Genomic DNA, 25961 nt, shown 5'->3' on the forward strand with positions numbered 1-25961 from the left:
GAAGAAAAGCTGCATGCTGTCGTAATGTGCTTAGAAAATGGCAAGATAAACTGTAAATTTAAGTTCAGTACATTTATGGCACATAACTGAAGTACAACATCAAAGTAATAGAATGTTTACTTTGTTTCTACAAACTACATTTGTAGAAACCTGAGTTTAGTGTTCAGGTTTAGAAGGAGTGTATGTTACAGTGAATATAGATGTATTTATCCGGGGCAAAATTGTAAATCATCTGTATTTATATAATGTTTTTCTAGTCTTATGACCACTCACAGCATTACAGTACAGTTTCTGCCATTCACTCATTCGCACAGACACATACACACGCACAAATAATACAGTGCATCTATAGGTAGCACTTTTTCTTGGTGGATCCTGATCTTTGTGACAGCTGATCGTGGACTGCTTTACAAATGCCTACTTACATACTCTACAATGACTGACAATAACTCCTTAATAAATTCACAACTCCTTCAATTCATACAAACAGTTTCTTCTAAATGTCGTAGATACAATTTGATTGATTTGAGTTTTTTGCACAAGAAATGGGGAAGACAGGGATCAAACCGATTATTGATGGATGCAGAAACATTACATTATATTTAATTTAGCTGACGCTTTATTCCAAAGCGACTTACAATAAGTGCATTCAACCATGAGGTTACAAACCCAGAACAAGAATCATGAAAGTACAATTTCTTCAAGAAAGCCAAACACAAAGTGCTATAAGTAAGTGCCATTTAAGTACTACTAAATTTTTACTTTAAACTATTTTTATCAAGGTAAAGTCGGAAGAGAATGTTTTTCCTTTGCGGCAGAAGATGTGTAGACTTTTTGCTGTCCAGAGGTCATTGAGGAGCTCGTTTCACCATTTAGGAGCCAGTGAGGGAGCATCAAGCCGATTGGCAAATGCAGAGCGGAGTGAACGGGCTGGGGTGCAAGGTTTGACCATGTCCTGGATGTAGACTGGATCCGATCCGTAGCACGGTACGCAAGTAATAATGTAACCATTGAAGGGAGCGGAAGAGCGGAGTAGTGTGAGTGAATTAAGGGTTAAAGACCAGTCGAGCTGCTGCATTCTCTATGAGTTGCAGAGGTCCGATGGCACTAGCAGGTAGACCTGCCAGGAGGGAGTTACAATATTCTAGGCGTGAGACGACCAGAGCCTGGACCAGAACCTGCGCTGCCTTGAGTGAGAAGGGGACGTATTATCCTGATGTTGTGCATCATGTATCTACAAAGGATACCTGTTGTTGCAGTAATGTCGGCACTAAGAGAGAGTTGACTGTCGAGTGTCACAACCAGGTTCATGGCAGTATGGGTGGGGGCTAACACAGAGCCTTTCCCTGGAACGAAAAGTAGTTCAGTCTTGTCAGGGTTCATTTTCAGTTGGTGTGCGGACATCCGTTGAGAAATGTCAGTCAGACAGGCAGATATTTGTGCCTGCTGCCTGTGTTTCAGATTGGGGAAAATAGAGGATTAGTTGGGTGTCATCAGCATAGCTATGGTAGGAAAAGCCATGTGACTGAATGACAGAGCCCAGAGAGTTGGTGTACAGAGAGCAGAGCCTTGAGGGACCCCAGTGGTGAGAGGACAGGGTTCAGACACAGATCCTCTATAAGTTACCCGTTAAGTGTGGTAGTTGAAGTAGGATGACAGCAGGGAGAGAGCAGAGCCTGAGATACCCAGATCCTGAAGGGAGGAAATAAGGATCTGGTGGTTCAGTGTTTCAAATGCAGCAGAGAGGTCTAGAAGGATAAGGACAGAGGAGAGTGAGACTGCTCTAATAGTGTGAAGCTGCTCAGAGACAGCCAAGTGGGGAGTCTCAGTTGAGTGGCCTGCCTTGAAACCAGACTGGTGAGGGTCAAGAAGGTTGTTGGTAGAAACAGTAATGGTTGATGGATGGAGAGACAGTGATGGTTGATGGATGCAGAAATTGACGGTTGAGAACCACAACATCTTGAGTCTCTGGCTGAAGTCAGCATCTGGCGTCTCCTGTAGAACCTCAATATCTGGAGACTCCTGCTGGAATTCATATTCTGGACTGCTGTAGATGAGTCAGTAGTTCTGACACACACACAGTGTGTGATGTGCAAACTGCAGCCATAGACTCACGGTTGATCTGCGATTGGTTGGGTAAGGTCATGAATTATGAACATTTCTTAATTAACAGCAGATGGTTTTGTGTGGGTGAAATAGGCCAAATGTCATCAGAGGACAAGGCCCCTCATTCCAACCTTGCAAAGAGAATCTGAGGATGCTACTATTTTTTGGAATGTTCATGGTCTCTTAATTGAGGGAAATAATTCCTTCAGGTGGGTGAATGGGAAGGATAAATCCAGAATGTGTGCAGATATGAATGAGGGCAGAGCCGATCCCTGCATCTCATCAGGATGTTAGTTCAGATGAGAGCTCTCCTGTTAATGTGTTTGTCTTGATTGCTATGATGACAATGATTTTTCCATGCATGCTAAGCACTGAATCAGTGAGATATTGATTGCCAGTTAATATTAATTCTTCTAATCAAACATTCAGACTAGTAGTCTGCATTACAAACACTTATTACTTGATGAGCAATCAAGCTCCAGAAATTAAACTATTTTCTCTTGCAACTTTTGCCACATGGTCTGCAAATAAACCTTTCCAGCAAATTCCCCTTTATTTTTTATATTCATATGTATGTACAGTGTGACAGTTCAACACACTACAATAATCACAGCATGCAGGTACTGTCACTTTCCTGAAGCCAAATACAACTACAGAATGGTTTTACATTGCAGGAAAACACTACCTTTATTGAGAAGAAAAAAAAATTAAAGTGCTCGTCTTCACCCTAAAGGAAGTGTTGGCATAATAGTCTATGGCTTAATTTTACATCATCTCCCATCAACAATACCCAAATATTAGACAAATCAGGCACATCCATTTTATCTTTCCCCAGTTTCCAATTATAAAGGCAAATTTATAAATTACATATACCCATTTTGGAAAGCAAAAGTACAAGTTTGTTTCATCAAGGGGGTCTGTTGCAGGACTTTTACATCTTGTGTAGCGGAGTTCTCCATCACATCTATATGTGACACAGAGTATGCAGACAGTAACTGAGCCTGAGCCACATTTGCCTCCAGTGCAGGTTGATCATGTTACCACTGAGCCGACTTCATACATGAACCATAGACATTTTAAAAATATTAACATTAAAATGTGATGATGTTTCAGCTGATTCAGAGCCATTGATTTATATAAATACACTAATTTAACATATCTACTAAAAAATACTTGCATTGGGTTATCAAGGCCCTGGAGATGTGCTCAGTAGTGTTCACCGGTTTGATAGAAACTGACCTCAAACATTTCTTTGGCATATCTTTACTGACGTCTTAGCGAGAAGCTAACAGGGGTAGATCTATGAGACAGACTCAAGCAATCTGGGAACACTGAGAGTGTCGGCATAAAATTGGATGTTTTTAAAGTAAAACTTTAATCTCAGAAGGAGCTTCAGTTGGATTATTTAACACTGACCAAAGGGTTCCAATTCTCTCTTGTAGCCATGGCAACTATACTGACTGACAGATTATCTATAATGGTGACCAGTTAAGGAATCAGCTTTTTGATATTCTATATAGTACTTCTTGTTTACATGAAAAGACAAGCCAAAAATCTATGTGTCCTAACAAGTCCTTTGTATCAGGTAGATTCCTTTGAATCGTGTTGCTCGACTGCTGCAGCTGAGAACAAACACACCTCTCTCCTTTTTAAATGAAGACAACAGTGCTCAGCCAATTAAAGAATTACTGCCCCCCCCCCCTTTTTTTAAATGAAACGATACTGTATAATGCAATAAGTGCAGTTTTAAAGATGTATGTATTTCACTGGGCTTGAAGGTGGAGGCCACAGGGAGTATGGGAGTCAGGAAAAGTGCAGAATAACACCAGCGTGATGCTTTTAGAGGTTACATTCAGGGGTCTCATATATCCAGATTACACACAGCAGAGCAAACAGTTTGAATGACGACCATCAGCATGTGACATATCCAATCAGATCAGCTCTACTTGGTGCTCATTAGCGAGACTTTAAGAGTGAGCAGTAGTTTCCCTTTCATTACTTAAACTATTACCAAAAGAGACAGTGTGGAAAAGTCCATTTTAAATGTTAAACAACCTCCAACTGAAGTACAATATCTTCAATATTTAAATCTATTTCAGCTGCTGGAGGAATAAATTAGTTTGCATGTCTTTAGTTCATTGCATTATCCTCATAAAACGAGACACATTCTTTTCATTTCCCTCATGTGCTCTGCCTCTCACTTCATGGCACTTTTCCATTGTCAAAATGTATTTACAAAATCAAATGTACACAGGTTCAATTTGGCATAGCTGACCGGGACAAATACAAGGCCTGACTAGAGAGGCTGACAGAGTAACTGAAAACTACTTATAACGTTGTGCCTCATGTTTAATATTTTTTGGGTGGTTACTCACCAGCTGATCCGTAACTTGTTACCATGAATCCATATCACATCCATTCAGTAACATCTAAACTGCCAATTCTACTTCTACTCTTCTGTTCAGAACATTTTCGAACGTTTCCTCTCTTTATATTCAGCGTGGCAACCAGAGGAGATACTTCAACAGCTGGAGCGAGCAGATGTTCTTCTGCTGTCCTTCAGTCTCTCAGGTGAAGCCTCTGCTTGCTTTACTTGCTATGGTGGAGGTACTGTTGGGTGAACATATTCAGCTCACTGTCCAGCCAGCCAGCCTTGTTCCTAAACACACACACAAAAATTGCCAGTTTATTCATGAAGCATAATAATAAGTCTTGAAGGTGTAATCCAATGGACGTCTCTACAGCAGGCAACATGAAGACTGATTCAGATTCTGAGTTATGGGTACACAAACTGTAGAGTTAAAGATATCTTCTCAACAATTCCTCCCTACTCTGCCCAACAATGAACTATTACATTTCCCGAAACAATGACTAAATAATTTTCCAAAACGGGTCAGCATTTTCAAATTAGTCCACTAGGGCAACAGTTTGATATAATATATATCAAAAATAAAAGGATTAGGGCTGGGCAAGTTAACTAGTTTTAATCGAGTTAACTCATCACTTATTTAACTCAGACAATAATTTTATCTCGCATTAACTCAGGTTTGATTATTTATTGTTTTATTGGGAAAGTCAGGCTTTTATTTTGTGAAAGTCTGTTGCTGACTGCTGCGGAACCGGAAAAAAGAAAATAATTGGCGGATAAACAACCATGGATAAGGGTACGGAGCTCTTACATGGCCATTTTCATTTTAAAGTTCTTCCAGACGGCGGAGTCGACAGAACCAAAGTAATTTGTAGCCACTGCCAAGGTGAATTTTCTTATCACCGGAGCACTTCCAGTCTAAAATATCACCTAAATGCAAAACACACAGTTGATATCAGCAAATCACTCAACGAAACAGCGAGCGGAGCGAGGCTTCGGCAGACTACGCTAGACGCAGGGAGGACTATACATTTTTCATAACGAAGAGGATAACATTAATGCCCTGGCAGTGGCATTGAGCTTTAATTTTGTATTTGCTTTGATAACATTGTTAAGTTGAGATTTACACTGACTATTTTATTTAACTGCTACTGTATTAAATGCTGATGTTAAAAGTGTTTGCACAACAAATGTTATGGTACTTTCATTCATATGGCAGAACATTGAAAATAAAATTGCGCTATACACTACTTTTTAATTCATTATTGGATTTTGCGTATACAAATGCGATTAATCGTGACTAATCAGGGAAATCATGCGATGCAATTAATTAAAACTTTTAATCGTTGCCCAGCCCTAAAAAGGATATAAAAATTGCCTTCAGATGTGTGCGCGCCTGATTTGAATCGGAAGTACACTTTTAGTACGAATGAAGGCCCCAGGTGACTTCAAACCAGTAACTTGCTTTTTTAATATCAGTCTAACAGGTGTGATTTAAACCCACCCCTACTCCAACGTGCATCTACTTCATGTAGACATGTCCTGCTGTTTAGTAATTTGTACGCTGAGTGTGGTGATGCACTTACCGCAGAAGCTTAGCCTTGCTCTGCAGGCTGTCCAGCAGCTCTATCTTCTTATTCATGTCAGTGATCTCGTCCTCGAGATTCTGACGGGTGACATCTACCTGCTGGCAGAGCTGGGCAAACACACCGGCCAACTCCCTGATGAGCACAGCAGAAACAGAAAAAGGGTTAGACAACATAATAATAACTAGAGTTAACCATGTTTCTTTTTACGAGACCGAAATCAAAAAGACTGATCAAATTAAACATTTGTCTGCTCTGAGGGGCTACAGTTGCTGTTTTTCAATTTGCATACTTCCTATACGATAGACAGGACTACTGTAATTCTTCATTATTATCAGCATGTCCCAATTATAGCTGTCACAGTATTTAAAAAATTTGAATATTTACAAAAAGGAACGATAGATATCTTAATAAATTTACATCATGTAAATAATCGAGTGCCTCTTAAATATTTTCTTTGCGAGAGCAGTGGAGGCATGTTGGAGAAACAGCTTTTTGTAGTATCCTCTTTCTCTATTTATCTCTCATCTGGACAGTACATTCACTGGGAGTTATGGCTGAAAGCTTCAAATTTGTGAAATTGGTAGCCAAGTAAGGAGGACACTTTGTTGGTGCAAAATGTGCAAATAAAATTTGTAATTTACCCTCATCTTGCAACATCTGATTTGATCACTATGTCAGAATGTATACACTTATGTGTGTGTACTTTGTATTTGATATGAGAGCAAGTGAGACAGCAAATGTATATAGTCAGTTAACATGCTCACTGCTGGACTTGGTGGCTGCAGTTGGATCCAGTGTAGCTGACGATGAGTTGCAGCTTCTCACTGGCGTAGTCCACAAACTGTCTCTTAAAGGATCTCTCCTTGGCCTTGGTGGTCCAGGTGAGCCGTTCGTAAATATAGAGGAGCCCGTAGAGGCCAACTGACAAGGCGATCAGCCGCCAACCCACTGCCTTCCAGATCTGAACACACAACACAGCTTTAGGTCCAACTGAATCCCCATTCCCCTCATACATAAACACACTGTGAATGCAGGGATAACAGCGATATCATGGTTGAATGATATCTTCCTTCAGTACAAAGGTTTTTGGTGGGTAATGGATTCTAAACATGTACCCTTACACAAATTATTTTCAGATACCATTATACAGCAGAGGTGCAGAGTAATAGTTTTTAATAATATTTTCTAACACTCTGTGTATATCATTTAGTCCAACTTTAGATTGTAACTTTTACTTCCAAAAATATCCCAGAGTGTAGGCTAGGATCCCACTGATCCCAAGCAATCGGTCTGATTGCCTTAATTATAAAAATACTGTGGTGGCACTTGTGTGATGAATGCCCTGGCACTGATAGAGTGCGCGAATGAAAGGATTCGGAGGAAACAGATGTTCAGCAATCACAAAGATTTTTTTGTCCCATGATGATAACTAATCAGCTGCTATAGATTCTATAGATCTGTGATCTTGGGCTGAAGTATTACACAGATCGACCCGATGAAATCAAACCTGTACAAACACAAGTACTCACCACTCTGGTTTATTAGCCAACAGGTATGTAAATGGTATGATTACAACTTTATAATATTTACCTTTCTTTGTAGACCCTCATTTTATAATTTGTAATGATTGGGGAATAACACAGCTGTCCCTGAATTTAATAATCCTGCAGTTTTGATTGTTAAAATATGAACAGGCGGTACAACAAGTAAGCTCACATTCTGACAGTGTGAAGCGATATTCTTTTGCCTCCATACAGTGCATCTATTCGCAGCACTTTGTTATTCTATGGGGGGCAATTCAGGTTTCAGCATCTTGCCCAAGGAAACTTCAGTATGCAGATGGGTCAGACTGGGGATCTAACTGCCGACCTTCAGGTTGGAGGACGACCACTCTACCCCCAGCCACAGCCGAGAAACCCATTGGTCAGCAGGATCATTTAATATTCATTAGGTGCTTTGCATTGAGCATTTATGGTTGAATTTGGGCGTGTAGAGGGTCGACTTTGAGGCAGATTCACGTACACACATTTCCAGGTGGATTTTGATTTATAAAGGCAACATTGCCTTCAGGTGTGCATGCTTTTGTGAGAGCGTGTACTTTTAGTATTAATCCTACGAACTGTTGTATTAAAGAGTCCCAAGATATACAAATTTAAGCTGTTAGATTGAACTGTGAACTCACACACCTTCAGGATGTTGAATAGCCTGATTTTTGCACATTTTATGTCTGACTGTGGATGTCATTGCAGCCAATATGTAGGACTTGGTGTAATCAACTTAACAGATATGGTCAATTCCTCTTCACAAATGTCTGAATGAATTATAGGCAGCAGGCTTGTGTTTTCACTAGGGCTGTCAATAGATTAAAAAAAATTAACTAATTAATCTCACATTTTGAAATTCATTAATCTAAATCTAAATCTAAATTAAAAGTTTGTTTTTCTTCTAAAGACTAAATCTAATGAATTAACAAGTAATCACTTCAGACAGCCTGTATTTTACACAATGCTGTGTTTTCAAAGAGACTCAGGCCTATAACACCTACCTATAAAGTGGCAGCCAGGTTGTTAAATATCATGTATGATAAATTGTGTAAAAAAAATATTTAAAAACAACAGCTGAAAATATTCCCAATGTCCTTGGAAACAATAACACTGCTTCTTTCTTCAGTGAAACATCCAGATTAGTAAAAGGTAAAAAAAAAAGGTGTATTTGAGACACCATTACGAATACGTATTCTCCACATCGGCTTGAGTGAAGAATACGTAATTTACCCTCCACACCCGACATTGAACGGAGCAAACTGCGGAGAATTCTTGAAGATGGATGACATTAAATTAATAATTGAAGTGGAGAAGTAAAGTGAGCTGTATGATCCTCAGCACATATGAGGCAAAAATACAAACGTTGGGACGCTGTTGCAGTTAATGTTGGAGCAACAAGTAAGTATATGCTTGAAAAAAATGATTAAATGCGGTTTTTACTGCAGGCTGATAACAGCAAAAGTACGTGATATTATTGGCGCTGCGCGGCGCTTCAGCAGCGCAGAGTAGAACTACACACACGAACATGCACACAAACACACACACAGTTCGAGGAAGTTAAAAAAATGCACATGAGAGGAAGGAAAGAGTGGAGTTGCCTGTGTGACGGTCTCTGTTTGCACTGCTGCGTTCTTCATTCACTTCACTTGACTCAGGCTTAGTGAAACAGTTTAACTTTATTTTCTGTAGCGGGACACAGTCACAGTTATCTACAAAAGAAAAGTTGCATATTACTAAACAAGTTTCATACACTAAAATAACCATTAGAAACTAACTAAAACACTAACAGACAGAGCGACACAACTCACTCAGACCGGGGGAATCTGCTTCTGAGATAATAAAGGGTGCGCTCCTACACTATTCCCCAGAAGTTCCTGCTGTGGGCCTTCAAAATAAGACAGACACGGCAAAATAAAAGAAATACAGTTCAGCCAGCGCTGAGCCAGGGTGGCAGCGAGCGGACCCTTGTTTCGCTGGATCCGTTTGATCATCTCCAAGGCAGAATTCCACCGGGTGGCAACATCTTGAACTAGCAACTCTTCCTGCTGTCCTTGTGCAGTTTGCTGTGCTTTCAGACGGGACTAATCATTAGGGCGACGCTGGCAGCTTGCTCGAGGAGCTGAATTTTCTTCCGCACACCGGATGTAAACAAAGCTGCGTTAACTGCGTTAAAATATTTTATCGCATTAATCTAGGTCACAATAATCTCATAGATTAACGCTTTAATTTTGACAGCCCTAGTTTTCACACAATTTTACTTTGTTTGGATGCAGCTATTTCACAGCTTCAACAAGGCTTGTTGATTCGGTTAATACTTTCCACAATGTGTGCATTCACAAACTATTCGATTTCAGCTACGTTCATTTTGAAGTGGTGGCCCAGGTACCTTATACCGTGCCTTATTACCCCGCTTCATGTCCTTCTACCTCACTCCCCTGCTGACTTGCACTCACTTTACACTTTACATAAAACACCAAATCAGGAGTTATTATGACGTCCGGTCTGGATGTCCTCATGAACATGAAGCGGTAGATTCTCCGCTCAGACATGTTAACAAAAGCAACAAATACTCCACAGGATTCAGGCGAGGGGTCGTGCAACAAACAGATACCTGATGTAAAACATTAATTCTGCTGCTGATTGACAAAGGCGTCTGCCCTCATGACCACAAACTCTCTTGACATCTTCGTTGGTGTCTTCTAATTGTATGGCACCATATTTTCATCCCAAGATATTTGATTTCCTTTATTTCTTTTTTGGGTCTGTTCGCTTGCAGTGAATTCTGCAGTGGAACTCCTGTTGCATTTTCACAGACAGAATTTCCAGAGTTCAGTGCATGTCTGAAACCAGCTTATGGGTTAGGAGAATGGTGAATTGAGGGAAAAAATGAAATGGGAAGGGGGAAAACTGAAACGTTGTATTATCTATTTTTTGCTGATTACACCAATGTGATTATGATTGAACCTTATGCAAACAATAACATAATTTCAGCTTGTACACAAAAGGCTGTTTGTTGCTCACCCATGCCATAGGCAGACACATATAAAACAGTTCCCCAATAGTTTTGCAGTATATTTCCTATATCACTTAACATGTCAATAATAAAGCAAAGTCTTCACATTTAGATTGGGCGATAGTAACCAGACTACATGACAGTAATCCCAGCACACACATCATCAGATAACAAGACACTTGGAATTAGGGTGTTTGATTTTAACAGTACTACTAAAATAACGGTCAAGTGAATTTGTGGTTTTATAAGGAGAGTGTCAGGCAGTGGTGGAGTTCTCTTTTTAGCATTCGTTTTGATGTCTCACTATGAGATTTGCCCCTAGCGCAGATTCACAGAAGCACTTCTACGATTCACAGAAGCACTTATACCAATTCACCAGCCCTGAGTGGCTGGCAGTCATGACATCCGTGTCAAGGTGGCACAGCTACGGACCCGGCGTCACACGTCATTCAAACACCTCTTCTCGCTTCAAGAACCAGCTACTCTGATCTGCCTGGATGCTAACTAGCTACTGTCCATAGATCAGAGCCAACACCTCCATCACCAGACACTAGTGGTAAGAAATGCCGATCCGACTGCCTTCACCATTAGTATTTTTTCATTAAAACTACCTAGTTCATTAACTTCCTAGCAAGCTAACTGATCGGGGGTCTGCGTCACCACAGTGCCTGCCACCTGAGCTAGTTTACAGAGTTACCCTTCCAGATAATTGCTTCCCTTTAGCACACCAAGCTAAATGGACCAGGCTGCTAAGCTTCCGTTCACCTTGCAACAAGGCGATGTTCGCCTGTGTAGATAAAATTTCGAGCAAGGACAAACACCAGGTCTGCTCAGCCTGTTTTGGGTGGATCAGGCCCGCTCTGCTATCAGCAACAAGTCTGTTGCTTGGTGCTCAGTTACTGGGTGCGAGCAACACTGGACCTCCTGACACCAAGCCCACCTGTTCTTGTTGTTGCGTGGGCCCGGACCTCAGTTCGTGCTTTCCAGTCAAGAGGAGAAGAGACAAGGTTCAGATGTGGGACTGTTCAACGCCACATCAATGTCTCACAAGCACTCACACGGTTTGTGTCAACAAAATGTTTTCCACTGATGCATCCAGGCTCACAGCCGAGGGCGTTGTTAATCCAGTGGAACTGTCAGCTTTTCAGCCACCTCCCAATGGTTCTGCAGAACCGCAGCAGTTACACACGCTTTGCCCTGTCCGTGCTTTACAAACATATGTGGAGAGGACAAGGAGTTTTAGGAAAGGGGATCAGTTGTTTGTGTCCTGGGCAAACCTATCACCAAACAAAGACTTTCTCACTGGATAGTGGAACGCCATCGCGTTGGCCTACTCCAGCTCGGGCCTTCAGGTTCCGATTGGTTTATGGGCACACTCTACTAGAGCTTTTGCGAGCTCTTGGGCCCTGTTCAAGGGAGTCTCAATCCAATACATTGGCTCTGCAGCTAGCTGGTCTTTTCCCTTCACATTTGCGAGGTTATACAGGTTGGATGTCACATCCACTAGCCTGACCCACGCTGTCTTGAGCATGGGTTCCTCTGTGGATCTTCCTCATCCACTCACTTATGTTAACATTATGTTTCATCTGCATTTGTTTGATAGTTAGCAGAATTATGCAAAAACTACCGGACGGATTTGCACAAAACTTTTAAAAAATATGCAGTAAGGGTCAGGGTAGAAGCCTTTACATTTTGGTGCAGATCCGGGACATTATTTTCAATTTTTATTACAGCAAGATTAAGTGTTTTTTTGACATTTTATTGATTTCACTGGGAATAATGTTTGGATCGGGAAAAAAACTAACAAAAACAAGTTCAAAGCATAATCCCCATGAAGATATTTACTACTACCAATATGTGTATTCAGTGCGTGTGTATGTGTCCTTACCACGCCACCAACCACAAGGACGCCCATAGAAGTACGGGAGGTGAGGGATGCAAGACCTGTCACCATGGAGACCATGAGCTCCTCCTGGGTCACAGAGCTTTGCGGGAAAGGAGGTATGGTAGTGCTGACAGGAGTCAGGGCCATGGGCCGAGGGACCTACAGGGAGAACACAGTTAATAATGGCACAGAGCAAAGTGACTGGCTCAGAGGACTAGAGACAGTGCAGGATAATGAAACTGAAAATCAAAAAGACACTATCCTACATGAAAAAACATTTGTGTTCCTCTGCCTGAAGATTAAGTCTAACCCTCACTAATTTACTTACTTGGATTTTACCTCATGATTGATAAACAGGCAAAAATAGCTGCTGTCAAAAAAACAAACCTCAATGCAATATATTTGTACGCATGTGTGTGCATGCACAAGCACTGGCCAGTGTATGAGAGCTTTAACCACTTGTGATTGGATCTCACTTCACCACTCTAAGTGCATATCTCTCTCTCGCTCTCTATCTCTCTCACGCAAACAGAAAAAAAACACACTATGGACTCTATGGAATAGCTGATTCAACGATATATTCAGACAATCATCAAACTCTATTATATTGGAAAAACACAGTGATGGGGAAATTTGATCTCATTGCTCAGCAAGAAAACCGTGATTAGGATTTTTTGTAAAGTCATGAAGCCCTACTTAAACACTGAGCTGGGAGGAGTTTTATATCCTGTGTTACCTGGTCATTGTAGCCTACAAGGGCCCGTCTGGTATTTTTGGGACCCAGGAAGCGGTTGACCAGCATGGTCCAGCCCAGAGAGAAGTGGAAGCTGATATCCTCCTGAAAGTCACTGCAAAGCTTGTCACAGGCCAAGTCATAACTGAGACTGAAGCACTGGCGAGGAACTAGCTTATCAACCTGCTCTCTGACTGGGCTGGGCAGTAAAGGCTTCAGACCATCTGTACAAACACAGACAGCAAACAGATCAACCCAAACTAGGGACACAGTCTGGCTAAATACATTTTTTTACATAAGCTGACAGAAGACATTCATGAATCCTACACATCTCTGCATGCAAATTACACTCAGTAAGCAGTTCAACAAGAGTGTGGCCAGAATTATTAGGGTATTGTGCTTGTAAAACATTTAAGCTCATTTAAGAAAATTGCAGCCTGTGCAGTGACAAGAATAGATTGGACGTCTGTTCCAGGTGTAAAGGGGACTGTTACCAATCATGTCACTCTGTGTAGCTTGCAGCGAACTGGTAATAGAGGTGGAACACCTCTGTGACATGTTCTTTCCCAGACCCTCTTCTACGTGCCGATGAAGCTCCTAGAACACAAGAAAACAATCAGTCAACACAAATGCTGTAATCACACATTAGATGAAATCTAACATTCCTTTTTCACTGATGCCTAAAGCAGCCAAACCTGAAAGCTGTTCTTATAACCATTGTTGTGCAATAGGAGTAGACTTGACGTTGGCTAATTAATAATAATCATGAAATATGATTATTAAAATAATAAAAATTATCTATCAAAAATAATTAAATTATTAATTGAAGATGATCAGTAATCAAATAACAATAAAACCACTAATGAGAAAATAGGAATTATCAATTAGAAAGTACAAGCTATCAATTAACAATGATAAGGTTATCAACCAAGAATAATGAAAATAATTAGTCCAAAACAATAAAATTATCAATTTAAGAATAATACTATCTATATTAATAATTGAGAAAGGGGGGCACCACCCTGGTTTTCCAGGGGCCAACGATGTCAAGCTATAATTATCAGTCTCATAATGATAAATGTCAAATTAATAATGTCAATATTTTAATATTAACGATTACTTAATAAACAGTGAAGGCTTCTAAGTTCGAGCACAGGCGATCATAATCCAGCTGCAATCACATACATATGCACAAATAATCACAGACTACAGATACTTTAATTACAAAAGTATTTATTAAAAAGGGGAAATAAAGTTATAATGTTATTCAATGATTTATCATTTTAACAAGCTCCAATATTTCAAAGGTAAACACAGCAGCAGCACTTATCACAATTCAGAAAATACATGGACAACCTGCGGTCTACCTATGTATGTCTGTCTCTATGTGTGTGTGTGTCTGTGTCAAAGTGTCTCTCTGTGTGTGTGTGTCTATGTGCGTGTGTGTGAAATAAAGTTAGTGTTATTTAATGATTCATCATCTTAACAAACTCCCATATTTCAAAGATAACAACAGCAGCTTATCACAATTTAGAACACGCATGTAACCTCTGGTCCATCTATGTGTCTCTGTGTGTGTGTGTGTCTGTCTGTGTCTATCAATGTGTGTGTGTGTGTGTGTGTGTGTGTGTGTGTGTGTGTGTGTGTGTGTGTGTGTGTGTGTGCGAGAGAGAGAAAAAGAAGGGGGGTGGCGATGACGCGTAGTGACATCACATCTAAGATGGAGGCCGATCATGATTCGTGGAATCAAGGCCTAAAAACTCTCAAAATGGCGGATTGACTACAAAACAAGATGGCGGAGCCGTTATGAATTTAGAGCCAGGATGGGAGGAGAGAGAGAGCGGAGGCGTGGCAATAATAGACTCAAAATGGTGGGTTAACTTGCGTTATTCAAGATGGAGTCTATGTTAATGACACCATGTGGCCGGAGCGCACACTGGTGGTCGTCACATGAATTACACAAAGGAAATTTTAGACAAAGAGAATTCTTATCTCTGCTTGGCTTTGGGGGCCGAATGGTTTCCAGATGTGTTCAGCCTCTCTAAGCATAGATTTAACTATGTGACATGACCTGTATTATAAATACAGGTCAGAAGTGTGTATAGGTCGGTTTAGAAGGAGAGAGAGAGAGAGAGAGAGAGAGAGAGAGAGAGAGAGAGAGAGAGAGAGAGAGAGAGAGAGAGAGAGAGAGAGAGAGAGAGAACATGAGAAAACATGTAAGGAGAGTTCAAAGAAGCTCTTAAAAGTACACGCCTGAGATGAGTTAACTGTGATTCACCCCTCAGCCCTCAAGCGAGCGTTGTGGGCCGAGGTTCTGATCGGTGAAATCACTGCAGACTCACACAGACGTTAACAGTGCGTGGCTGGAGGCTTTCCTCGCGGCCTCAAGCACTAACACAAAACCCGGAAATGAACCGGAAGTAGCGGCTCGTCGTAGCCGGCTAAAACAATGAGACTCAGCGGTCTCGCAACAAATACAATCAAATGTTAAATAATATGCTACGTATCAAAACTAACATCTGCCCAGATAATCAAGCCTCTTACTGTACCACCCTCGCGGTGTGTCTGCACCTCGGCGCGAATGTGTCGGGGGCCAGTGAATCACGTAGTCTCTCTCACGAGCGGAGCTCCGGGCTCGGCCGCTGGACCGGAAAAGGAAGCGAATTATTCGTGCTGCCTTGACGGAATGAAACTTCGTCTTCTTCTGTAACAGCGGAGATCGTGCTGTTTTACAGGAACGGAGTGGATTGCCTCTTACTCCTCAGCGGGATGAACGTCGCGCTTCTGCAGGGAACGGCTTTGTGGAAGCCGTTTGTGGATCGTTGGAAAAAGGGAAGTCTATAGAAGTGTCGGAGTCCGTCCAGCGGGGCACTTCCTGTTTCGATATTTCAAGTTAAAACCGGAAAGGTCCTATCAAGATAAAACTTTGACTGAGATAAGAAGAAAATGAAACGACTTCAAATAAAAATGATATTAAACAAACGTCTAATCGCCTCCTTAGTTACTGAGTCGTGTGGTTAGACCTCTTGAGGTCAGAAGACAACTTGAGCAGCGTGGAAAAGAGGAGGACGAAGAGAGTCTCTTAAAAATACCGAGTTAACTAGTAGAACCCCGGAGGGGTTCTGTTGTTGCTTGGGCATCTGAGTGAAGAGAGAGAGATTTCTGTGAGCTCAGCCCTTTTAAGTCATGTCTCAGGTGACTCCCCCCTGGGAGGAGGGGTCAGGGGTCAGTGTGGCCCTCCAGCCAATTGAGTTGTCAGGATTTGGCCCCCAGGGGCGGGCTTACCGTGGGGGACCAGGACGTGATCTTTTGCCACATGGAGATAAGGGCCCATGCTGGATTTTTAAATGTTAGGGGTTACCCGAGCCTGGCCTAAGGTTTTACGACCCTTTGTTCTAAGTCGGATCACTGGGCCTTGCCCAACAGTCCCCCTTTGACCTGGGAAGTGGGTCGTTACCCAGTTTCCAGGGCACGCTAGGGTCGAGAGTCCAGTGATAATCCATGAGAGGTAATCCTTGAGTGGAGTTGAAGCATTGAAAGTTAGTTCATCATGAGGCATAAATGTCTTTGAGGCATGAGTCTAAACAGAGAGAGGTAATTGTCTGGGCAGACAGAGGCTAAACAACATATATTCTAAAACACGGCGCACATTTCAATTTCACATAATGCTTATCGGCAGTTATTGTTAACATACTGATGAATTTCGGTGAAGAGTGAAATGAAAGAAAAGTGGAAAAAGGAACAGAAGAAAATGTTTGAGTAGGTGCTGGTGTTTTGAGGTAATCATGTGTGTTATTCTGTCAAACCAAAACATTTAGAACGGCGAGTCACGTTCTGTTGTTCGCTAATCTGTGAATATATGGTAAATCCTATTTCTAGGTTTGCAAATCTACAGATATTGAAATTTTTCTGCCAAGACTGAATTGCCAACTGTACCCGTGAGGGCTGCACAACCGTAGTGGTAACGACTTCAAAATCCTCAACGAGGTCTAAGGAGTTCACTACCTGAACATACGTTATACGATTTACTGACAGAGGGTCTAAAGCATGCAGCTATTGATGGAGTGAGTGGTTTGAGCGGTCTTTGTTTTAAAATTGGGATTTCTTCCCCCCCCCCTTTCAGGTGTGGAGGTGAGAGGGGGTTTCTGGCAGCGCCTCGGTCCTTCCGAGTCATTGAAGTCATCTTTAGGAGTGGAGAAGGAGGGCAACTGCTTCTAGTTTCGCCAACGGGGTTCAGTGTCTGGTCTCTTAGGGGAGCCTGGAGGAACACGTGGCACAATGTCTCTCATTGCTTCATCCACACATCTCCGTATTAATTCCTCTGTGCCAGGATGCATCCCATGTGTTGGATTTCGGTCACCATCACTATACTCCTGGTATTGATGAGGTTTCCTTTGGTTACAGCCCCTACTTCTCTGTGGAGAGGGATTCAGGTGCTGAGGTCGAAACTGTTTGTGGGGCTGGTTGAAATCCTCACCCCCTTGGTTTTGAGGGGCACCCTGTTGGAAGGGTCGTTGTTTCTGGTTCTCTTTGCTGGGGTTCATCCTGGCGTGGGGAAAGTTGTCATCTTCCAGCGCCGGGTCCACATTGAGTTGGACTTGAACTGCCAGAACCACGGTGTCGTCTTCGTTACACCCTCGGTTGTCTGGGTCGAAGCGATAAATGTCTTTTCAAGGGGCTCTTGCCGCCGGTTGCGGATTTCCTCTCTTTGAGGGGGTGCTGAGTCATCAGTGTCTTTTGACTCGAATGTGCCACGGTACTCATCTTCGTGGCCACCATCTCTTGCACCGGGGTTGGAGGACCATCCAGGACGCGACCGTGAGTCATGGTGCGCCTCTGCCTGAGTGACAGACTGGGAATCTCTTTCAGCCCTCCAGGACGGATTCCTTCCGTCGTCGTGATGTGGATCAGCATGGCTCCGCGCAGGATGTGTTCCTTCTGGCTGGAGTGGATGCTGTGTGTCCGCTGGACAAGCATTTGATGTTGCCTCATAGCGGTCCCAGGTCACTGCACGTCTAGGGGTTGAGTCCGGCTCCCCCTTTGGTGTTGAGTGGGTCGGAGCGGTTGACTGCTGGGTGTGTCTGGCTCTCCAGAGCAAAGCTCCCTCTGCATGAGGGTTGCGTAGCTGTGCTCGCAGCTGTTCTCCCAGTGTCTCTGCTCTGCTGGCTCCACCGGGAATGACGTCAGCTCCTGGCCCTGTCATCAGGGATATCAGCTCGAGGGGGGGGCAGCTCCGTTTGACTGTGCCCCCCTTTCTGCTGACCTTTGACCTGCGCATGCTCCTGCACCGCCTGGTCCTGTTCTTTGCGGGTCTCGATGATATGCCGCAGGTGGGAGTTTTTCTCCTGCTCCGCTCGACATGCTGCTTTGCATGGCTCTGAGCGCCTTCGCATGTTCTTGGGTCTGCAGCTCGGCTCTCTGCTGGTAGAGGAGTGTCAGTTGACCCAGAGCATGGGGTAGTTTCGGATGCGGGCCAGTGGGGTTGATGAGTGCATGGACAGTTCTTGATCTTACGATCGCAGGTACTTATTTCATACTCACTCAATTCACTCACCGCATCATTAGAAAAAATTAATCAGACTGGCTACAGTCTCTAATAGGACCTCTGGTCCTGAGGGAGCACTTGCCCCACGGTGTTACATGCTACTCATCTTCTGAGTGCGAAAAGGCACCTGGTGGACTGCTCACGCTTGCTTAGAAAAAGTGGGTAAAACACTTAATTAAAAAACTACACAACAAGATGCACAGGTGAGCTTCACCCTGTGTCTATAAAGTGTCAATGAAGGATAGCTCGGTGGCTCAATCCTTAAGACCTAGTTGGTCAACAACTAGTCTTCTCAAAACTAGTCTCTCAAATCTAGTTTGTCTCCTTAAGATCAAAAAGCATGCAGAAAATCTCCTATAAAAATTACCAACTACTGAAACCCAGTCAGCAACCAACCAAAGTTACACAAAAGTCTGCTTAGCAAAGGGAATTAAGAATAAAGAAACTTCAAAGAGAAATTAGTTTCGAACCTATGTCTCTATTCAAAAATTTAATCATAATTATTGTGCATTGAGATGACACAACCACTTATATGCTAGAAGCAACCAACCACGGATACACAAGGCACTAGTATACCTGCTTGGGACAGGTGCAAAGGGATTACAATAAAAATTTCAAAGAGAAATAAATTTCCAGAATTGTATTTCTCTTTTCTTAAATTATTTATGATTCTTGTGCTTCGAGAAAACAACCACGATTGCACTCTGCAGCCAATTACGGATACACCAGGCACTGGTAAACCGGTTTGGTAAAAGTTCAAATGAATTAAAAATAAAACTTTGCAAAGAAGAATAAATTTCCAAAATTATTTTCTTCTTCAACAACGCATCATGATCAATACCAAATGAGAGAAAGGAAAAGTTTTGAAAAAAAATTAAAAATTTTCAAAAAAATTTAAATTTTTCAAAAAAATCAAATTTCTGGAAAAAAAGAATCTGGATTATTGTACACAGTATTATGATACAGCTGGAGTTAGATCCCCTCACACGGGGCACCATTTATGTTGTGCAATAGGAGTAGACTTGACGTTGGCTAATTAATAATAATCATGAAATATGATTATTAAAATAATAAAAATTATCTATCAAAAATAATTAAATTATTAATTGAAGATGATCAGTAATCAAATAACAATAAAACCACTAATGAGAAAATAGGAATTATCAATTAGAAAGTACAAGCTATCAATTAACAATGATAAGGTTATCAACCAAGAATAATGAAAATAATTAGTCCAAAACAATAAAATTATCAATTTAAGAATAATACTATCTATATTAATAATTGAGAAAGGGGGGCACCACCCTGGTTTTCCAGGGGCCAACGATGTCAAGCTATAATTATCAGTCTCATAATGATAAATGTCAAATTAATAATGTCAATATTTTAATATTAACGATTACTTAATAAACAGTGAAGGCTTCTAAGTTCGAGCACAGGCGATCATAATCCAGCTGCAATCACATACATATGCACAAATAATCACAGACTACAGATACTTTAATTACAAAAGTATTTATTAAAAAGGGGAAATAAAGTTATAATGTTATTCAATGATTTATCATTTTAACAAGCTCCAATATTTCAAAGGTAAACACAGCAGCAGCACTTATCACAATTCAGAAAATACATGGACAACCTGCGGTCTACCTATGTATGTCTGTCTCTATGTGTGTGTGTGTCTGTGTCAAAGTGTCTCTCTGTGTGTGTGTGTCTATGTGCGTGTGTGTGAAATAAAGTTAGTGTTATTTAATGATTCATCATCTTAACAAACTCCCATATTTCAAAGATAACAACAGCAGCTTATCACAATTTAGAACACGCATGTAACCTCTGGTCCATCTATGTGTCTCTGTGTGTGTGTGTGTCTGTCTGTGTCTATCAATGTGTGTGTGTGTGTGTGTGTGTGTGTGTGTGTGTGTGTGTGTGTGTGTGCGAGAGAGAGAAAAAGAAGGGGGGTGGCGATGACGCGTAGTGACATCACATCTAAGATGGAGGCCGATCATGATTCGTGGAATCAAGGCCTAAAAACTCTCAAAATGGCGGATTGACTACAAAACAAGATGGCGGAGCCGTTATGAATTTAGAGCCAGGATGGGAGGAGAGAGAGAGCGGAGGCGTGGCAATAATAGACTCAAAATGGTGGGTTAACTTGCGTTATTCAAGATGGAGTCTATGTTAATGACACCATGTGGCCGGAGCGCACACTGGTGGTCGTCACATGAATTACACAAAGGAAATTTTAGACAAAGAGAATTCTTATCTCTGCTTGGCTTTGGGGGCCGAATGGTTTCCAGATGTGTTCAGCCTCTCTAAGCATAGATTTAACTATGTGACATGACCTGTATTATAAATACAGGTCAGAAGTGTGTATAGGTCGGTTTAGAAGGAGAGAGAGAGAGAGAGAGAGAGAGAGAGAGAGAGAGAGAGAGAGAGAGAGAGAGAGAGAGAGAGAGAGAGAAAACATGAGAAAACATGTAAGGAGAGTTCAAAGAAGCTCTTAAAAGTACACGCCTGAGATGAGTTAACTGTGATTCACCCCTTAGCCCTCAAGCGAGCGTTGTGGGCCGAGGTTCTGATCGGTGAAATCACTGCAGACTCACACAGACGTTAACAGTGCGTGGCTGGAGGCTTTCCTCGCGGCCTCAAGCACTAACACAAAACCCGGAAATGAACCGGAAGTAGCGGCTCGTCGTAGCCGGCTAAAACAATGAGACTCAGCGGTCTCGCAACAAATACAATCAAATGTTAAATAATATGCTACGTATCAAAACTAACATCTGCCCAGATAATCAAGCCTCTTACTGTACCACCCTCGCGGTGTGTCTGCACCTCGGCGCGAATGTGTCGGGGGCCAGTGAATCACGTAGTCTCTCTCACGAGCGGAGCTCCGGGCTCGGCCGCTGGACCGGAAAAGGAAGCGAATTATTCGTGCTGCCTTGACGGAATGAAACTTCGTCTTCTTCTGTAACAGCGGAGATCGTGCTGTTTTACAGGAACGGAGTGGATTGCCTCTTACTCCTCAGCGGGATGAACGTCGCGCTTCTGCAGGGAACGGCTTTGTGGAAGCCGTTTGTGGATCGTTGGAAAAAGGGAAGTCTATAGAAGTGTCGGAGTCCGTCCAGCGGGGCACTTCCTGTTTCGATATTTCAAGTTAAAACCGGAAAGGTCCTATCAAGATAAAACTTTGACTGAGATAAGAAGAAAATGAAACGACTTCAAATAAAAATGATATTAAACAAACGTCTAATCGCCTCCTTAGTTACTGAGTCGTGTGGTTAGACCTCTTGAGGTCAGAAGACAACTTGAGCAGCGTGGAAAAGAGGAGGACGAAGAGAGTCTCTTAAAAATACCGAGTTAACTAGTAGAACCCCGGAGGGGTTCTGTTGTTGCTTGGGCATCTGAGTGAAGAGAGAGAGATTTCTGTGAGCTCAGCCCTTTTAAGTCATGTCTCAGGTGACTCCCCCCTGGGAGGAGGGGTCAGGGGTCAGTGTGGCCCTCCAGCCAATTGAGTTGTCAGGATTTGGCCCCCAGGGGCGGGCTTACCGTGGGGGACCAGGACGTGATCTTTTGCCACATGGAGATAAGGGCCCATGCTGGATTTTTAAATGTTAGGGGTTACCCGAGCCTGGCCTAAGGTTTTACGACCCTTTGTTCTAAGTCGGATCACTGGGCCTTGCCCAACACCATACAGTTCAATGGTAAACTAAAAAATGTCACTATACAAATGTCACTGGAATTACAGTGATAAAGGTTTCAAAGAGTCATCTGAAAAAATCTTGATAATGAATAAAGCTATCAATTGCAATAAGGACACAGACAGTGTTGTAGGGTCACGGTGGGCATGGGAGCCCCTCCATTTGTACTAGGGGGGCAATCAGCGCAGCTGATAGCTGTTGGCTGATACTTCCCTGGTTAAAAAAGCTGCTGAAAGAGCTGCCAAACCACCTGAACATGATATTATGCCGGACAATTTATGTTTTGTCTGATGAATTTTTCTTTGTTAGTTTGGATTTATTCCAATTAGAATGTTAAAAAGTGAGTGATTTGTGTCTGGCTGTTGTTGGGAGACCCCAGTGGCAGCGTCCCTTGCCACAGTTTTTAGTAATTGGCCTTCAGAGCCAAGTGCTTTGAATCAACAGTACTACCTATCTCGAGTCAGTGTTTGTGTCAGGTCAGGTTTAGTGTGTAGAATTTAGTGATATCTTGTGGTGAAGTTGTATGCTGCAGCTGAATACCCCTCACCCTCCCCTTCCAAACCCAGCCACTTATAGAGTCTCCCTGCCAGTCCTACAGAAAGGACAAACTGGACAAACACATGACGTCTGAGAATCACAGAATAGCCTGTCAGCGCCGGTCAGAAATCCAATGTAAAGTTCAAAATCATTAAAAGAAACACATTAACATCATGATTCCTTTAAGTTTTTGTGTCCCTGTCTCTCCTGAATTGAACGGGTTCCATACAACAAAAAGGGGAGAATCGCGAGCTGACCCGTGCGGGTCCGATGTGAACAGCCGGGCTGCTGCGCGCTGTAGAATGGACGCTGCGCAGCGCGGCCGCTACACTTTGTGGTGCTGCTGCTCGTCGGACTCGAAGAGTCGATCAGACGGGGCTGCCCTCTCTCTGCCATTTTCCACTCGCGCTGTTTTTTAAACATCGCCGGTCCACACACACACAACTCGCCTCCTTCACTTCACAGCTGCTTGAGAGTGAGTGCCAGTCAGCGGGGCCGCATTGAATGCTTTAGGGGAGGGACTGAATTGCGAATGCGCGTCTCTTTCGAAAAAAATGCCAAATAATCGTTTCAACTGGATTATAGTAGTTCGGAGATCGTTTGCCCCAATAATCGTAATCACGATTAAATTTCGATTAATTGAGCAGCCCTACTAGCTGTAATAAGCTATAACTTTCTTGAGGATTTTAGACAGGAAGGGAGGTTGGATATTGTTCTGTAGTTGGCTAAAGACTGAGTCTTCATATACAGGGGCACCTCAATAAATAAGAATATCATGGAAAAGTACATTTATCTCAATATTTCAATTCAAAAAGTGAAACTCATATATTATAGATTCATTGCACACGGGTGAAATATTTCAAGCATTTTTTTCTTTTAATTTTTGATCAATATGGCTTACAGCTAATGGAAACCCAAAATTCAGTTTCTCAGAAAATTTGAATATTACATAAGACCAATAAAACAAAGGATTTTTAATACAGAAATGTATGCCTACTGAAAAGTATGTTCATATATATATGCACTCAATACTTGGGGGGGGGGCTTTGGGGTTCCTTTTGCATGAATTACTGCATCAATGCGGCGTGGAATGGAGGCGATCAGCCTGTGGCTCTGCTGAGGTGTTATCGAAGCCCAGGTTGCTTTGATAATGGCCTTCAGCTTGTCTGCAATGTTGGGTCTGGTGTTGCTCATCTTCCTCTTGACAATACCCCATAGATTCCCTATGGGTGTCAGGTCAGGAAAGCTTGCTGGCCAATGAAGCACAGTGATACCATGGTCATTAGACCAGGTTTTGATACTTTTGGCAGTGTGGGCAGGTGCCAAGTCCTGCTGGAAAAGGAGATCAGCATCTCCAATAACCTTGTCAGTGGAGGGAAGCATGAAGTTCTCTAAAATGTCCTGGTAGACGGCTGCTTTGACTTTTGACTTGATAAAACACAGTGGACCAACACCAGCAGATGAGATTGCTCCCCAAATCATCACTGACTGTGGAAACTTCACACTCCACAACAAGCAACTTGGATGCTGGGCCTCTCGACTCTTCCTTCAGACTCTGGGACCTTGATTTCCAAATGAAATGCAAAATTTACTTTCATCTGTAAAGAGGACTTTGGACCACTTAGCAACAGTCCAGTCCTTTTTCTCCTTAGCCAAGGTAAGACGCTTCTGACGTTGTCTCTGGTTCAGGAGTGGCTTGACACGAGGAATGCTACAGTTGTAGCCCATGTCCTGGATGCGTCTGTGTGTGGTGGCTCTTGATGCACTGACTCCAGCGTAAGTCCACTCCTTGTGAATCTCCCCCAAATTCTTTAATGGCCGTTGTTTCACAATCCTCTCAAGGCTGCGTTATCAGGTTCTCCCTGTTGCTTGTGCACCTTTTTCTACCACACTTTTCCTTCCACAAATTTTTCTATGAATATGCATGGCTTACCCTCCTTGTGGAGGGTGTCAATGACGGTCAAGTCAGCAGTCTTCCCCATGATTGTTTATCCTACTGAACCAGCCTTAGAGACCATTTAAAGACTCAGGAAAACTTTGCAGGTGTTTTGAGATAATCAATTGATTAGAGTGGGACATCTACCATAGGGAGTCTACAATATTCAAATTTTCTGACAATATTCAAATTTTCTGACTTTTGGGTTTTCATTAGCTGTAAGCCATAACCATCAAAATTAAAAGAAATAAACGCTTGAAATAGTTCATTCTGTGTGTAATGAATCTATAAAATTTAATTATCAAAATAAACAAACTTTTCCATGATATTCTAATTTATTGAGCTGCACCTGTACATTTCTTTCTTGGAGAAATTCACACAGCTGATTGTCTACAACTTTCATGATGATTTCAGACAGGAAGTGAGGTTGGATATTGGTCGGTAGTGCGTCCACTTTCATCATTTGTAAACTGATTCGTTTCGGTTCAGTGTTTCTGTGTCTCTGAACACTCGTAGACTCGCTGGATCTCTCCATTTTCTTTCACTCCCTCCATGCTCTAAGAGTCTTTCTTGATATTTAACACCAAGATCTGGTTTTAGATGGTATATGACCACAAGTCAAACACTTGCATGAAAGAACAGTATGGACAGTATTGATGTTGTGTGCACACCTATGCAAACAGAAGGTGTGCAGCCCTCCTCCTCAGTTCACATTAAATACAATAAATTCTGTTGAACATATGTGTTAAACTCACATTCTTGTAGACCTTGATCACTACTGATGATGGGTGGAAGTCCATGTGAAAGTCATCCACCAGAACATTTAGCTTCCTGATTTCCTCTGCCAGGGCATTAGAGACCTGTACACAAGCAAAGAGCAGGATGAATTGCACTTCCTGCTGAAGTTTGCCCTCTTTTAACAGCAAATCACAATGTGATTCTTTCCTCAATGTTTATTATGAAAACAAACCTGAATTTAAAAATTATTTTCACTGGGTTTAATATCA

General features: G+C 42.2%; 1 protein-coding gene across 1 annotated transcript in view; it reads right to left on the reverse strand.

The window, feature by feature from the left end:
- Positions 1-2640: 2640 nt before the first annotated feature.
- The window catches only part of mfn2 (mitofusin 2), a 35104-nt gene continuing 11783 nt past the window's right edge, over positions 2641-25961 (reverse strand). Inside the window, exons 12-18 of the mRNA XM_061074207.1 lie at positions 25710-25814; positions 13733-13835; positions 13242-13462; positions 12509-12664; positions 6828-7024; positions 6061-6195; positions 2641-4765 (exon numbers count right to left, since the gene is read on the reverse strand). Coding sequence (XP_060930190.1) covers positions 4696-4765; positions 6061-6195; positions 6828-7024; positions 12509-12664; positions 13242-13462; positions 13733-13835; positions 25710-25814 — 987 coding nt within the window. The 3' untranslated portion in view covers positions 2641-4695. The remainder of the gene's footprint in view (positions 4766-6060; positions 6196-6827; positions 7025-12508; positions 12665-13241; positions 13463-13732; positions 13836-25709; positions 25815-25961) is intronic.

Source organism: Limanda limanda, chromosome 7 (genome assembly GCF_963576545.1).
Source record: "Limanda limanda chromosome 7, fLimLim1.1, whole genome shotgun sequence".
NCBI classification, from domain to species: Eukaryota; Metazoa; Chordata; class Actinopteri; order Pleuronectiformes; family Pleuronectidae; genus Limanda; species Limanda limanda.